Source organism: Apteryx mantelli, chromosome 13 (genome assembly GCF_036417845.1).
Source record: "Apteryx mantelli isolate bAptMan1 chromosome 13, bAptMan1.hap1, whole genome shotgun sequence".
Taxonomy (NCBI): Eukaryota; Metazoa; Chordata; class Aves; order Apterygiformes; family Apterygidae; genus Apteryx; species Apteryx mantelli.
Window position 1 is genome coordinate 21,498,753 of NC_089990.1, and position 15,361 is coordinate 21,514,113.

At 37.7% G+C, this 15,361-nt stretch overlaps 1 protein-coding gene across 1 annotated transcript in view; it reads left to right on the plus strand.

Moving 5' to 3' along the window:
• TMEM164 (transmembrane protein 164) overlaps positions 1-15,361 on the plus strand; it is a 38,473-nt gene that overhangs the window by 21,252 nt on the left and 1,860 nt on the right. Inside the window, exons 4-7 of the mRNA XM_067303982.1 lie at positions 218-284; positions 9,430-9,508; positions 14,773-14,873; positions 15,268-15,361. The exon at positions 15,268-15,361 is cut by the window's right edge and continues 1,860 nt beyond it. Of these exons, the coding sequence (XP_067160083.1) occupies positions 218-284; positions 9,430-9,508; positions 14,773-14,873; positions 15,268-15,361 (341 nt within the window). The remainder of the gene's footprint in view (positions 1-217; positions 285-9,429; positions 9,509-14,772; positions 14,874-15,267) is intronic.

A 15,361-nucleotide genomic window follows, 5' to 3' on the forward strand; every position in this document is an offset into this window, starting at 1 on the left:
TTTAAAGAGAGTTTTTATCCTGGTTATTGCAGTTAACAGTGGCTTTATTCAAATTCAAGCCAGCAGAATTTTCTCAAATCTCTTGCTACCATTTATGAAAGACATACTACATAAAATACTACATAACTATACATAACATATACATATGACATACTACATAAAAAAATTTGCATTTCATTTCCAATCTGTGAAAATAATGTCTCACCTCTCTTCTAAGGTTACAGATGCATATGTTAAATGGGGCCCTCTTGGCATTGCTGTTTCCTGTTGTTAACACGCGTCTGGTGAGTGTACTATACCTTTCCTTCTCTTGTGTGTGTTTCTACAATGCTTTCTCTAGAAACGTGCTTGACCCTTGCTTGAGCTGTCTTTAGAGGTGGCTAAATGACACAGATTTGGTTTAGGAGGTATACTTCTAAAATACTAAGCAAGTTCTGACAGTTAAAATTTCTTGCTGCATGTAAATTCACTGGCCATGGAAAACTTCTTTATTCCCATATCTTTGTTTCTGCAAATATTTCCTCCCTCTTAATTAAATTCAGCAGGATACATACTATTTGCATAATGAATCTGAGTGATCTATAAATACCTGCTGGATTTGTGTATTGAAGAGATACTGAGAAAATGATGGGATGAGAGTGTTTCACTCAAAGCAGGTAAGTTAGCTCTTTTGCTAAGATCTTTCTGAAGTACTAGATTATCACTGAGTTGCTTCTTTTACTATGAAGAACTTGCCATTTTGAATATGGTAGTCAGATTACTAACACTTGCAAGTAGCTGCCTTTCTTCATCCCAGTCCTTTTTGTAAAGCTATCTAAAAGGTGTTTCTTCTACATTGCTGGAGCAAACAAACTGCTTTCTGAAATGCAATTTTTTATTTGTAAGTATTTTGACGGTGTTTGAGACAACGGTATTGAAAGCCTGAAACTGAAGAACTAGTTTCTTTTCAAGCAGATGCATGTAAAACTTTTTATACTTAAATTTTATTTATAGAAGGTTAGACTGTAGAATGGCTAAGTTGTGAGATGGAGCTGTCAAGCGTGACTTCTTTTGGAGGTCGGTTGCTACACTGCCCTACCTTTTGTCCTTGTGTTTTACAGGGTAAATTGATTATGGGGGAAAAAAAGTTAATGAAAAAAAGTAGTTTATATCTTTCACATGATTAGGTTAATTCAAAAGTCTAAGCTCTTTTGTAGGGTGGCAGCAGCGCATTCAGGAATGTAGCCGTAGCATCATATCGTAACCAGGGTAGGTTTAATCTAGGAAACTTTGGCAAGCAAGACCAGTGAAGATGTGGCAATGCAGTTTGTGTAGGCTGCTAATACAAGGGCGTATTCAGGGTTCGAGTTGTATAGTTGGTGCTGAAATCTCTGCTGCCAAAGTTTTGATATTATTGGTACTGAAGCAGGCTAGATTGTTAGTAGATGTATGCCTGTCAGCATCATTTAAGCCTTTAAATATGCTATAGATATGGTCTTTATTTCAGCCTGGTGGGAGCTATTAGTCCTACAGATTATAGTTTGAATTAGATTTTTTGCTTCAAGTTATTTACCTCAATCAATAAGCTTTTTTCCTGAGTGAAGTCACACAACAGCCCTCCTATGATCAAAGTAAATGCTAAGTAAATATATTTGGTTTTAGGAAAATTCACAGTCCACTTTACCAGCCTGTAAATTCCTGGTACAGGTCACTAGAATGGATCCAAAATACTAGTCTTGGAATTTTTTGTGATTGTGCTTATAAATCAATGTGGAGAGTTAATAACGTGGAGAGTGGAAGTGTAGAACAAAGTTCTTTGTCGGTTCCACCTTGATCTTTAAACTGACAGTGAACATGATGGCTTTGAAAGCAGCTTCAAGGAGAGCATGTGGCCCATGGTTAAAATGCTGTAGTGGGAGACTAAAACAACTAGAAATGGGTACACGTGAGTATGGGAGATTCCTCAGGCCTGGAAAATGCCCAGTGTTGTTGGTGTCTGTCACCTGCTCTCCCCCCAAATTAGGCACAGCAGGGTTTCTTCATCCAAGTTTTCAAAACTGCCACAAAATTCCTGTCTTCTGGAAGAAAAATTAGCCTGTTGGTGTCCTTAGTAATACTCAAACCTATCAAGAATTAATGCTAAGAAAAGTTGTCCTGAATCTGAGCCAGATAAAATATTTCTAAGGATTATTTTTAAGAGCTGTTATGCATGCACATATGGGTACGTATGTATGTATGTACACATGCTTGCTCATTTTTTTTCAAGTAAAGATACCTTTGACTTCTTTGCAAGAATTTTTTTTGTTGCAGTTATTTAAATGTTTCTTCTAAGATAGTGTTCACTCTTAAATTTACCTGCTTACATATATATGGTGTCTGGATAAAATGTTCATATCTGTATCTGTATAGCATATGAATTAATTATATTATTAGCAAGATTATTACTTATCTGTATTACTGGAGTCTGAAGTTGCCATTGCAGATCTTACAAGTGGTTGTCCATTTGCAAATCCTGACAGTCTTAGTAGGATTAAGTATAAAAATCTGCTTCCATATTGAATTTTATGGATGATATGTTGATTGGCCACACTGGTAGCTAGGAGACTTGAAAACTGAAAATTTTATTATGGATTTGTACATGGTCTCTTCCTTCCCTTCTTTAAGACTATGAAACTTTGCACTGAGACATGGTTTAGTTACCAGAGAAAGGATATTAATGGCATTCATCTGTAGGCTTTTGCACGTTAGAAATAATCTTCCATATAGCATAAGACACACATGCACAGAAGGCTTGATCATCATTCTCAGATTTCAGTGTATTCAGTAGCGTAAGCCTAGAGTTTCTTCAAGATTTAGGTTGTCCTTCCTAATCTGGTAACTACACATATTCTTTTTCATACTAGAAATGCTTATTTTCAGTTTGCAATTGTTTTTACTAAAACTAGTTACTGCTGAATAGAAAGGGCATTAAATGAAAAATTCAAATATGATTTCTTGATAATAGAATACTTCTCATTTCATATTTCAAATTAGGTAGCTTTCTGATTTCTATCGGATTTTTAGGAGTAACCTTTTAAGGTTAAAATACTAATGTTGAAATATTTTAATAAATCATTAGCTTGTATTTTCTCTGATATTATAGTAGATCTCATTTATATTTGGGCAGTAGTGATTGAACAGGAAAAATACAGACTACTTATATAAAATTCTGCCCTTAACTAGAGGTAGAGGAGCCAAAGGACTATGTCCAAGAGAAAATATTTTTGGAATAAATACAGCTCTAAGATATTTTTGGCTTAACAGCTGCTTGCTAGGCCGGTCTCTTTTCTGTGTGTCTTCTGGCACAAGATAATATGGGTGATGTTTTATAGCACTGCAGCTTTGGCCCAAATTATCTCTTGGTAGACATGCATTCTGCTCTATAACTGTCATTGCAATTGTCTACAATGACATTTTCCTGAAAGCACTGAATAACTCTTAACACTTAGTAGGAAGTTCCAAAAAAAGTGCAATAAATTTGTCCATGCTCTCTGCTCCTCTGCTCTGATTTGTAATGCCTTCCTGAAAAGCTTTTGACTCAGTCAGGAATGGTCATCATTTTATGCCTCAACTTTTTATTTCAGTTTTGTGATATTTTAAGACATATATTTTACTGTATACATGGTTCATATAAAAAATTTGTATAGCTAGTTACATCTGTAAAGAGTTGTAATAGATAGTGTCTGGCAGAAAGTAAGAGCATGAGAAGCTGGACACCTGACCCAACTACTCATTTAAAAGTGGGGGAGGGAGATCATGCTTATGGGCAGGTAGGTGGGAGAGAGTTCTGAGATCAGTGAGATCAAGGAAACAGGAGACTGTTGCTTCCCATCACCTTGAGAGATTGTACCAAACTGACATCTTCTATCTTGGACTCAATTCTGCAGATGCCTGATTGTGTCCCTAGAGTCATTACATGTAAGCTGGTTTGTACAATCAAATTGAGTGATGCCTGTGATGCCTTTTTATGAGATACAATAAACATCAAATCTAGCACTGGTCAAATAAGGAAAACACTAATAAAAGTTAAAATAAACGCATACCGTTGAGCTCAGCAGTGCATTGAACAACTGCATTTTCCTAACTTTCTTGGTCAGCTTCATCCTCTGTAGTGACAGGCCAAGAAAAAAATTCCCTCTCAAGTTAGCAGCGTTTGGGTATGTCATGAGTTGGAATCCTGGGGGTTTGCCCTAGCTGGATTTTCTGGCATTTGTATACTAGTAAAAATATAGTTGTTGTTCTTGTTTTGTTATGTTTCTGATCCCCTCCATCCCTGTAGCAAGGTGTTATTCCTAGTCCTGTGTTCCACCATGTCTTAACTCTACTAATCTTCAGCACAAACAGATTCTCTTTATAAATCTCATGACTGTGCTTGTGCATGCTAACACTTCCCTTTGGTAGCAGATGCAGATTCTGATTCTCTCCCTCTGTGTATATATGCCCACCCTCACAGGATTAATTGAAAATGAGAACTAGATAAAACTGGATAGAACTGATCAATTAATGCTACCTTAAGGGATTATATTATAATTCTCTCTACTGACTGGATTGTGTAGATGATGGCAGATGCCTACTTGAAATTGAGATTAGGGTTTTTTGGGTGGGAGGGATGACACTCATCAATATGTATTTGTATCAGTTACAGACAAACAGGTGTATGGCAGGAAATCTGAATGCAACAAGCTGCCCCTAAAATATCAGAAAAGGAATTGTTGCAAATAAAATCTGGGGAAACTGGTTTAGACCTTAGCACAGATGTCACACAGATGGGTGCCTGATACTTAGCTACAGCCCTGTTACTCACTTATTTTAAGTGGCTTTGCTGTTGACATTAATGCCAACATTAGCATATCTTTATTTTTGCCTCATTCAGGTATGTGGGAATCCCTTATCTGATCTATGCCAGGTGGGCAAACTGGTGCCTGAGCTGTAAATTGGCTGAATAGTGTAACAGTAACTTGAGCCCTGGTCACCTTCTTGGCTACTTGCCAGTTTGGATGTCTGCTTGAGAAATGAGTCCTAGCAGGACTGGAAATAATCTGTTTTCTGAAGGCCGCTTGTGTTTTTGTTTTGGATTTTTTTTTTTCTTTTTAAAGACTTCCACGTCTGTCCTTAGACCATTCTCCTAAACTTCTCTGGCAGCTGTCTCTCCTCTGCCAAGTAAGTTATTTGCTATCCTGAGTATGTTGAGAAGTAACCAACATCTGTTACATGGGCCTAGTAGCTGTTTGCCCCATGATTTCTGCATTGTACAGCTACACACACACACACACACACACACAGCCCCTAATACTGTGGTTTGCTTTTCAGGTTAAATTAAAAAATCTGCTTGTGGTTTATTTGTGGATTACTGACCCTGTCTAGGAAACTAGTCCTTAATTATAAGTTATGAATCTGGGTTACTGACTGTGTCTAGGAAAGCTACTGGTACAGAATGCCAGTTGATGCAGACACCTAGCCTTCCTGCTGGGTGTGCTATAGAAAAGGGCAGAGCTGAATTACTTTTGTCCCTTTTTCTGTCATACCCTGCAGTCTTTGTAGGGGATGGTGGAGGGAGAGTTCTTGCACAACATGGTGCTTGAGCTGTTGTTGCAAATATAAAACCAAGGAATAAATAATTAACAGAGGGAGGAGTACTGCTTTCAGAAAATAGAGCAAAGTAGCAACCTCCTATTCCACTGAAAACCAACTGCTGAGTTGAAGTGGTTTTACACTAGTTGCCACGCTTTGCAGGGCAGGGAGGAACTCGCATCTAAATATCAGCACTTCGAATACAGTTCAGCCCAGAAGCCTATAGTTTTGAAGAGCTTTTTCTAAATCTTAGTGCAGTCAATGGAAAGACCTAATTGTTTCCTTAGGGCAATAGCTGGTTTAAGTTAGGGCATCCGTTACGTGCTCAGAGGACTGCTGTTGATGGCTGTGACTTTTCTTGCTCAGATAAAAGACAGAGGCGAGTTCTAATCCTTCATCACATAGTTTCTCTTTTCTGCAGTCTCACAAGCAATAGAAGTGGCTGCTAAGAGTTTAGCTAGACCACTGAACGTAACTTACCTGTTCCTGGGATGAAAACTTACTGCCTGCTCACTATTTATTCTTGGTACGTCTCCAGTGAGCCCTTAGCAAGTCTCCTGGGAATGTGGCACTTTTGAATCTGCACCATACTGGGCTGATGTGGGGGCAAGCAGCAGATGTGGCTACTTTGAGCTGAACTCTTCCTGGAAAAACAAAACACCATATATATCTTCTAACAAAAATTTCATCAGAAAATGTAAAAACTGAATAGTCTGAATGTTTATTTCAAAATATGCTAACATAGTACTCTGGATTTTGTATGCATGTTTGAAGAATTGTGTATGTCAGTATTAGGTTGTGTTTTGAACATAGCACGATTTTATACCAATGTTAAAACCAGTGACTGGACAATGAACAGATTTTTCTTCGAGTAGGAACCTTTAAAGGAAAAGAACCTATTATCTTGAGTAACAGGGCAGCCTGTACTCTGTGTTCATTTAGACTGTTAAGAGCCTAGAATATGAGTTAGTAGAAGAAATGGATAATTTGTCATTTTGTCTTGTACCTTTATTTGTTTTAATGCCCTGAGAAGGGAAACAAGGTGAAATGCAGGAAGGGTGACGCTAGCAGCCTGCGAGGGAGAGAGGAGTTTAGGGCAAACAGTCAGCAAACAGATTGAAAATTAATATACAGAGTTCAGAGTGGTCCATCTTGGTAATGAACATTCAGTGTTTCTGAATGTGGGGACAGGTGTGGATAAAGAAATACACCATCAAGACATTGGTCTGTTACTAGGGAATTACTTGTTGCTCTTGAGAGTGGCTGCTGTGTTCCACCAAAGGCATCTGATGGGAGAAGACACGTCTGTTGGGGCCTGTGGCAAGGGTCTACTTTAGTTTGTTGGAGTCTGGATTTAGATCCTCATGGCCTTTGCAGCTGCATACCATCAAATGAATTGATGATGAATTAACTCAGGAGGCAGTATTCTGAGCTCCTTTGTGTTCTGTGAATAAGTGTTGCTTTGATTTTTGGATATCTCAAACTTGATCACATTCTAAACTGCTGATTTGTTTTCATGAAGAGGTTTTTAAAATCCTGGATTGATGGGTGATCCTTTCTATGTTGTCTCCACTTGCAAATTCTTGTTGCACATTCAAGATACCTATCTGCTATCTGTGAATGAGTGTTTATTGATAAAACAATTTACACACCAGACCTTTAGAGCCAGATGAGTCAGTTGTTCTGTACAACTTTATAGTTAATCTTTTGTGTTTGTTCTTTTCTCTTTATTGTAGCCTGGCTGTACAGCTTGAGTGCCTGGCTGTACAGAGAAGTCTGCGTTGTCAGTTCCATACCAGGAAATGCACTTGCATAATTAGCCGGGCTTCAGAACAATCAATCTTTCACAGCAAAAAAATGTTATTTTGTTTTACACAAAAAATTACTGTCAACACTACTGCGGCAAAATAACTGTTACTCTGTTCTCAGAAGTGTCCTGAGTGTGATGTTTGTGTAACTGACCCTCACAACTTGGTGAGTGCAGAAGCCCTTATGAAACCACAGGATCCTAGAGAAGGCTCCTTGGCAGGGACTGAGTGCCTCGTGTTGTATTGTTTCTATTAGGAGCTATTGTTTCTGAAGTGTGCGTATTCCAGCTGGGAGAGGTACAGGGATTTTTTTCCATTGCTAAAGCTGCGTTAGCCTCTTTTCAAATCTTCTTGTTTGATTTCCTTATTTTGCCCTAGGTGTCTTTCAACAGGTAATACAGGAGACAAAAGAAAGATTAATATTGAAGAAACTTCAGAATTTCTGTGAAGTTCTTGCTTTTGCATACTGTTATCTTGGTTGGTTTTATGTTTTGATACAGAATACTTGGAGCAAATTAACCCAACAGCTTGTATGGAAGATCCTTTCAGCCAGCTCTTGGGAGAGTAAGCTAACATGTTGGAGTTTGCAATCAGGACACTGATAGTGTTTAAAGTATTCAGCTGGCGGATGCCAGGACTAATGGAATCCAGCTGTTGGGTTTAACAGCTTTTACATTCAAAATTGGATTAAAAAAATGTAGACTTTAAAACATCACTGTAGTATTTACCTGCTCTTTATTGACTTATTTAGGAAGAAAATTGAACTGTTTCAATCTCTGACTTCTGCTGATGCAGATTTTTTTTTTTTTTTTTTTTTTTTTAACAGACAAGCCACGATAGTAGTACTTGCATCCGGAGTCACTTTAGCATTTTAGCATTTAAAATGAGCCTGCGTTTAAACCAAAGCTAATGATTTGGCTTTGCATTATTCCTGTGAGATTTCAGACTCAAGTAAGGGTATTGTCCAATTTTCACATCTGAAATATATTAGAAAAGTATGTCTTTTCAGCCTTTTAAGTGAACTGCAACAACAACTTGGATTTTGAAGTTTGAATTTGAATTTTTCCTGGCATTGTTCAATTTTAAATGTGTTATGGTCTAGTTTGAGCCTTTTTTTTTTTTTTATTTGTAACAAATGGATATAGACAAAAACACTTACAGGAGATGGGAATAACTTTCAGATATAGTGTATTACTTTTTCTAACTCATACAGAGCTAGAATTAGAATTAGTTGGGCTCTGGTTCAGGTTAATTTTAGAACAGTATTATTTTAGCACAGTCTGTCTGACCTCTCCTGTGAGAGGTAACATGAATTCAACTAAACAGACAAATGTCTAACAGTAATTTCTCAAAAGTTGTTAGTGGTAAATCAGGTATTGCTCATCTGCTAACAGGTAACTTGTTTATATGCATTCTTCTGCAGCTTGAAGATTGACTGGTATTCATCTATTTTGAATTTTATTGGTTTTAAGAGAAGCGCAGTAGTTTTGCACATGTGTGCAGTTTGCTAAATCAGGTCTTTTGAAAATTTTTGCACAGGCTCTCTCAGCAATAACTTATTTTTCATTACAATGATTTTAAAATACCTGCTTTATAGCCTTCTATCACTTGCAAGCTAGCAGTTAACTTTTTTTGTAAATAGGCTGCTGCCATGTGGGGGGTGTTTGATTACTTTGCTTTTTTGCATTGTTGTTGGTAATTTATGCTAACTAGGAAAAGGAAGAGAGCAAGCTTATGTTATCTTATGTTATTCCTCCTTTATTGTGCTGCTGGCTAATTTTGCGAATTCTCTGCTAGAAGCACTGTATTGTGTTAGCGGCAAGGAGGATGGGATGGGTACAGATGGCTGTGTTTTCAAAGCACTGACCATTAATGTCTGTCATCACTTTGTTAATATACACAGGTGACAGAAGAACTTAAATGAAGGGATTCTTGTGGGGCATGAGGAGCAGTTTTCCTTCTTAAAAATGGTTCCTTGTGACTCAGGTGTTAATAATGAAAAATATTTACAAATATTTTCCTTATTCCTCAGCTCCCATTTGAAATGGAAATTTACTACATCCAGCATGTGATGCTCTATGTTGTGCCCATCTATCTGCTGCGGAAAGGAGGTAGGTTGGCACTTTGCCCTTTGTATGTTGAATTTGTCCCACCCAATGGAACAAGATGTGCCTAATGGCTACCACAAATTTTGCTCTTTATCTTAAAGTATATATTACTCTTTTGTATGTTGTTACTTAATAGCTTCTGGTGATATGTTGGAGTTCCATCCTGGATAACAGCATCAGGCCCTGAATTAGGGGAATAAAAAGATGGTCTTTTGCTCAAAGGCTTATGTTGTTTTCAAGACTTTTGCCTTCTTGGATGTTTCTTGGGAAGTACTGCACCTTAAACTGAGCTGAAAAGATCTCTTTTTATCATTAGATCCCAGGTAAATATTAATCAGCTAGTTAGATAATTTCTTGGAATTCTGAAGCTCTAATGACTTGTAGTGGCACACATTAGTAAAATAGGCTAGCTTGCTTGTTGTCTGCTCAAACAGGATTACTGTCTTGCATTCACTTTACTGTAATATTGCAGTAAGTGTGGGAATCCTAAATCATTGCACCGACAGGGAGTTTCTAATCATCACCCCGAGAAGGTAATGTAGAACGTATTCCTCAAGCGCGATGCTTTGTCCCCCTCTAGTGTTGATGTGCCCTCAGCCGCATTGTCCAGCAGAGCTACACTGTTTCATTTAGGAAATAGAAGCTCATAATGTATGGTCTGGATGTTCAGTAGCTTCAATTGACAACCTAGGGATGTGATGCCAAGCAGTGGGATACAATTTAGCACATGCTCAGAACAAACTCAGCCTGTTTCATTCTGGTGAATCTCTTGTGTTTTACAGCAGCAGCCACTTATAATCCTTTGCGCTTACTATACTATAAGTTTGTAACCTTCTTTTTGTTCTTGACTATTGAGTGAAGTGAAGTAAAAAATGATCCAAAGAAAAAGTGAAGTACAGTAATTCAGAGATCATTCTGTTTGTCTCTTATTAGTGAAATATGCCAGCCACATATTTGTGCTGTGAGCAAATGGTATCATTCCACAATGGTATGGAATAAGAGTTAATATGTGGCTACTCCTTAGCAGTAGAGTTCAGGTGATAATCTTTCTTACAGTTTGAGATCTCCAGCATATGGAGCAATCTGATGTGTGAACAGATGTACCTGAAGTTCCAGGAATATCCTTTATGCTTAATCAGAGGCCTCTGTATCAGTGTCACTTCAGTGTCAAACAGCGTCGTTGTATGGTTCAGACATATTAGACTGCAGGTGGAGCTAAGTCTCCAGCATCCCCTTTGTTAAAATGGGTGTGCAAAATTCACAATTCAAATCCAGGTTGTCCACACTGTGGAGAGAGTAAACTAATTTGGTTGTATTTTGGGCAGGGGAAAAAAATAAATCTCCGCTTGCAATCAAAAGAAGAGTAATTTTCTACTACCTTATGCTTAGATGGAAATACAAAAGAGTATTATTTTCTGTTAAATTCTGTAAAGATTTTCACAAGCCTATTTTTTGAGAAGTTTGAATAAAAATAAATAAATTAGTAAGGACACTAGAACTAGCACAAGATTTCATGGGGGAAAAAAGAAATTTAGTCTCTGTTCCTTGTTGATCTTTAGATTTTAAAGCCACGCTTCCATTGCCTAGATGACAAAATTAACTATTTGACTTGTCCAAGGTCACATGAGTTCTTATTGCAGAAGCAGATGATGAACCCAAATCTCCTGAATCCATATTAAGACCTTCCCAACAGCGCTACTGAAATAATAATGTTTAAACTGAAATATCCATTACCATGCTATTTCAACACAAGAGCAAATATACAGCCTACTTGGATGACCCTGATCTGGAATGGTCTCAACTGTCTGGGGCATGAGCGTTTCTGAGAATGAGATTAGTGCCAGACTGGCAGTCGGATTAAATTTTTTTGAATGTGCTTAACATACCGTATAAGAACTGCCTGTGATTCTTAGTGAACAGAGAGATAGTGAAGCTCACCGCTGCATATCGAAATTGATTTCCCATGTAAGCAGCAAATAGCTTGTGACAAACCCACCACAGGCCGTTCAAACAACCTCTCAGTTGGATCTCAGTTTTCCTTTTTGTATGCCATTGTTAACAGACTGTGTGCTAAGGAAAGCAGATCACCCTGGCCTGTTAAACAGTCATCTGTTGAATAGCACTATTGCAGAGAGGTAGAATCTGTAGCGATTATTTATCTAATGAGAAATGTTCACAAAATATCCCAGATATGAATTTAAAATTAGTATCCCAAAACACATGTGGGAATCCAGATCGCTCTGAAATGTTTCTGTGTGGAGGTCGTTGTTTCCTTTTTGTCCCTCGATGTCTGGATAATGACACTACTGAATATCATACTATTGTTTTCAGGATTGTGAAGTCTAGCAAGCAAGGGGGATTTTCTATTATTTGGTGAGATCAGAAGTCTGTGGAGTGTGAGAGTAACTATTTTTTTTTTAATTTTGCAAGGAAAAAAAAGAGGATGTAGTAGTGCAAAATTCTTAGCTGGAAGAACCTGAACAGCTCTCCTAAGTGTCTGCTGAAACATGATTCTCTGACTAGATTGTTCGAGCTGGATACGAGAAACATGGGTTCAAAGCCAAACTATGCCATTGCTCTGCTTTGTAATCTTGGGCAATTTACTTAATCTCTTAAAGACTGCCTTCTTCCTCCAAGCCTGTTTCATAGCTAGGACCGCTTGTCTATTTTAGAGTTTTACACGTTGCCTAGTGAAACAATGTAGGCCCCTAAGTTGTCCCCCAAATATCAAGGTCTCTGAATCCTAGCTTTTCTGAATGTTTACCTCTTTAGTCTAGTACCATCTGTTCTCAGGCTTTATAGAATACTTCTGAAATAACATAAGTAAATGTCAACCAGGTGAGTTCATGTGAAAACAAATATGGTATAGCACTACTCTGCCAGTTCCTGGGAGCTGTTTTAGATAGCTTAACTTATTTAAATATTATTTTGTATATTGCATCTAGGTTAAAAATGCACCTAAAACTGCAAAGACAACACTAAAAACTTTGCAAGTCAAATGACATTTTCTTTACAGCTGGGGAGGCAGCACAAAAGTTTATGTATAGCTTGACCCGGTCACTTAAAGTTGGTACTTTGGTAATAGAGCTGTGGTCGCTTAAGCTCTGACACCAAAGCTACTTGCTTCCTCTCTCACTATCTATAATGAAAAACCATACGTCAGGTGGTATCATGTATCTGCCATCTTACCCATGTTTTCAGGTAGCAGAGTTTAATTAATATCATTGCTATTTAAGTAAAGCTTTCTGAACTGGTTTGTAAACAGGATACCCCCCAGCTCTTAGATCATACTTGCTAAGTATGTTAGAAGTATTAGACTAGTCTGAATTTTCTCCCTTTAACTACAGAGGACTCCGTTATTCATATCAAGTTCACTTTTAACTTTGGATTTTGCTTGTAGTTCAGACACTTCCCTGACCTTCATCCGCCCACTGGAAAAGAATTCTTATAAGCTGCCTTACGCTTTCAAAGTAGCTTCCCTGCTCCTCTTTGTCATGGCTGCATCAAATCACAGTTTGCTTACTAACACATGGTATGCAATTGTATTTTGGGTAAAATTACAATAATGTTGTTGTTTATTAAAGTCACAGTGAGAGCGATTGATATATGGGGTGCATACGTGTACTGTCATTCAAGTATACAACCAACTTCTTGCTCTTTCCTGACTAGGAACGGAGCCGCTATGTTATTTTCAGTGGACAATGGATAGCTCTACTGCTTTAGAATGTAAAGTGCAGGTAATTTTGGGAAGAATATTGTAACTTTCAGAAATTTCTCTTTAAATTACATTGATTTTGCTGTAGCTACCTGGCATGACAGCCAAAATTACAGAAAAATAAATGCAGGAAAGGATTGTAAAAGGGCAATAAGGATGGAGAAAGCAGTCCTCTGGTGGTTTTAAAACAGAGCATGCATGACTGAATGGTGGTGCGGTGAAGCAGGGAAAAGGAGTTATTTGCCTTTTTCTTCATAAGATACCGTACATAGGCATACTCATACCAGCTTTAGTGTAGTGAGTAGTCATAGCTACCTACACATGTGCATAGTTATTCTCAGTCCCCAGTAGGCTTGTACAGCCTATGCTGAAGTCTATTGAATCTTTATGGTTATTGCTGAATGTGCTAGCTAGTGAAGGGTAATATGAATATGCCTGTCTCTGCCACAAGGCATCCTTTGAGTGATGAATATACGTATCAACATTTGATAATATCTAACAGGGCAGAGAGCAGGCAAAGGCAGATAAAAATGACAGTGTATTTTTATAGTTGTCTGAAAGTCTACAACTTTTTACAGAGTCTGAACAGCATGACAGTGTGCATCTTTTGTGTGTGTGTGTCCCTAGGTTATTAAAGTCATAAGGAAAGTAATATTTTCCCCACATCTTATTAACGTGTCTGTTAGTAAGACTGACAACTCTGTAAGCTGTTTCTGTTCTCGCTATATGTGTGACTATTTAATTCTAAAAATAGTCTTGCATCTAAAGGTACTTTTATTAGAGTATTCTTACTTCTTTGGTAAACTCTAGATCATGTGACATTGTGTTTTTTTCACTAAATTGCCAAAACTCATTTTCAGGAGGAGAGGCCCAAAATACTGTGGTACCTGCTGCTTCATTTGAGGGGGACAAATACTTTACAGCATCTGTGATATCTACTGAACATAAAATTGTTTATAGGGTATATTTGAGAGTATCTCCACAGCAATTTTCACTTAAGAGCATGGTCTGTCACTGATGGATTGACTACTTTATAAAGGTTTTCTGTTCCTATGCATTATTGGTGTAAATTACTTGAATAGATGTCAACCAACAATAAAATAGGAAATGGCTATCAAGCCACACTCCAGTACAGGACTGCGCAGTAATTGCCACTACCTGGCTTAGTTCTGTGCATACTAAAGTCATAGCTCCCATAACAAGCAGGTGTCTGAGTATGATTAACAACCTGATTTTAGATACATTTAGTACTTCTGTGTTAGAAGGAAAAATTAGGTAAATGAGGTGAAAATCACTGGTGTTGGTGGAAAATAGGCAAGCTTAATGAGCTAATATACTGTACGTTTTAATGTTGGAGCAGAAGGAGGGAAGAAACTGATCCAGATGCTCCAGGTAAGAAGTAAGGCTCTCAAATATTAATTACTATAACAGTAGTCACTAGGTTATCAGCTAAAACTAGATACCCCAACATCTAGAGGAGAAAAGAGGATTTTCCATGAGTGTTTGGACACAGTAATTCAGCTGAATACTAATGTATTCCTTTCTTTTCAAGGCATCTACACTCCAGAACCACTCTCCAATTTCTGGTGGGCTCTTCTGTCTACTGGGCTTATGTTCGTATATCATTTTAGCATCTTACAGATTCTGGGATTGGTAAGTAAATGTGCGTTAGTACATGGATAGTTTGCAGGTACATTCAAAGTAAAAACACTCACTAGTTTTTCAAAGTGTTCAGATTCACATGGATAAAATTACTTGAATACAAATTTTTAATTGCACATCCTAATGGCCATTTGTATCTCATGTTTCACAAGTAGTGGCAAAACCTTGTATAAATCAGCTATGCACGTGTATAAATCCATCTCTTAAATGCACAACTGCATTCGGATCTGCTTTCCTTCTGAAAGCTGGCCTACTGATGGTGAACAAAGGATTGCCAGCTAAACACTTTTGATTACTCTGGTAATTTGAAAATTACCATTTTAGGTGTCTGAATCAGTGCAACACAAAATGTTACTAATTTATAAATCTGTTGTCCATTTCCTAGGTCACAGAAGTGAATTTGAACAACATGTTATGCCCAGCCATCTCGGACCCTTTTTATGGGCGCTGGTATCGAATCTGGGCATCTGGACATCAGA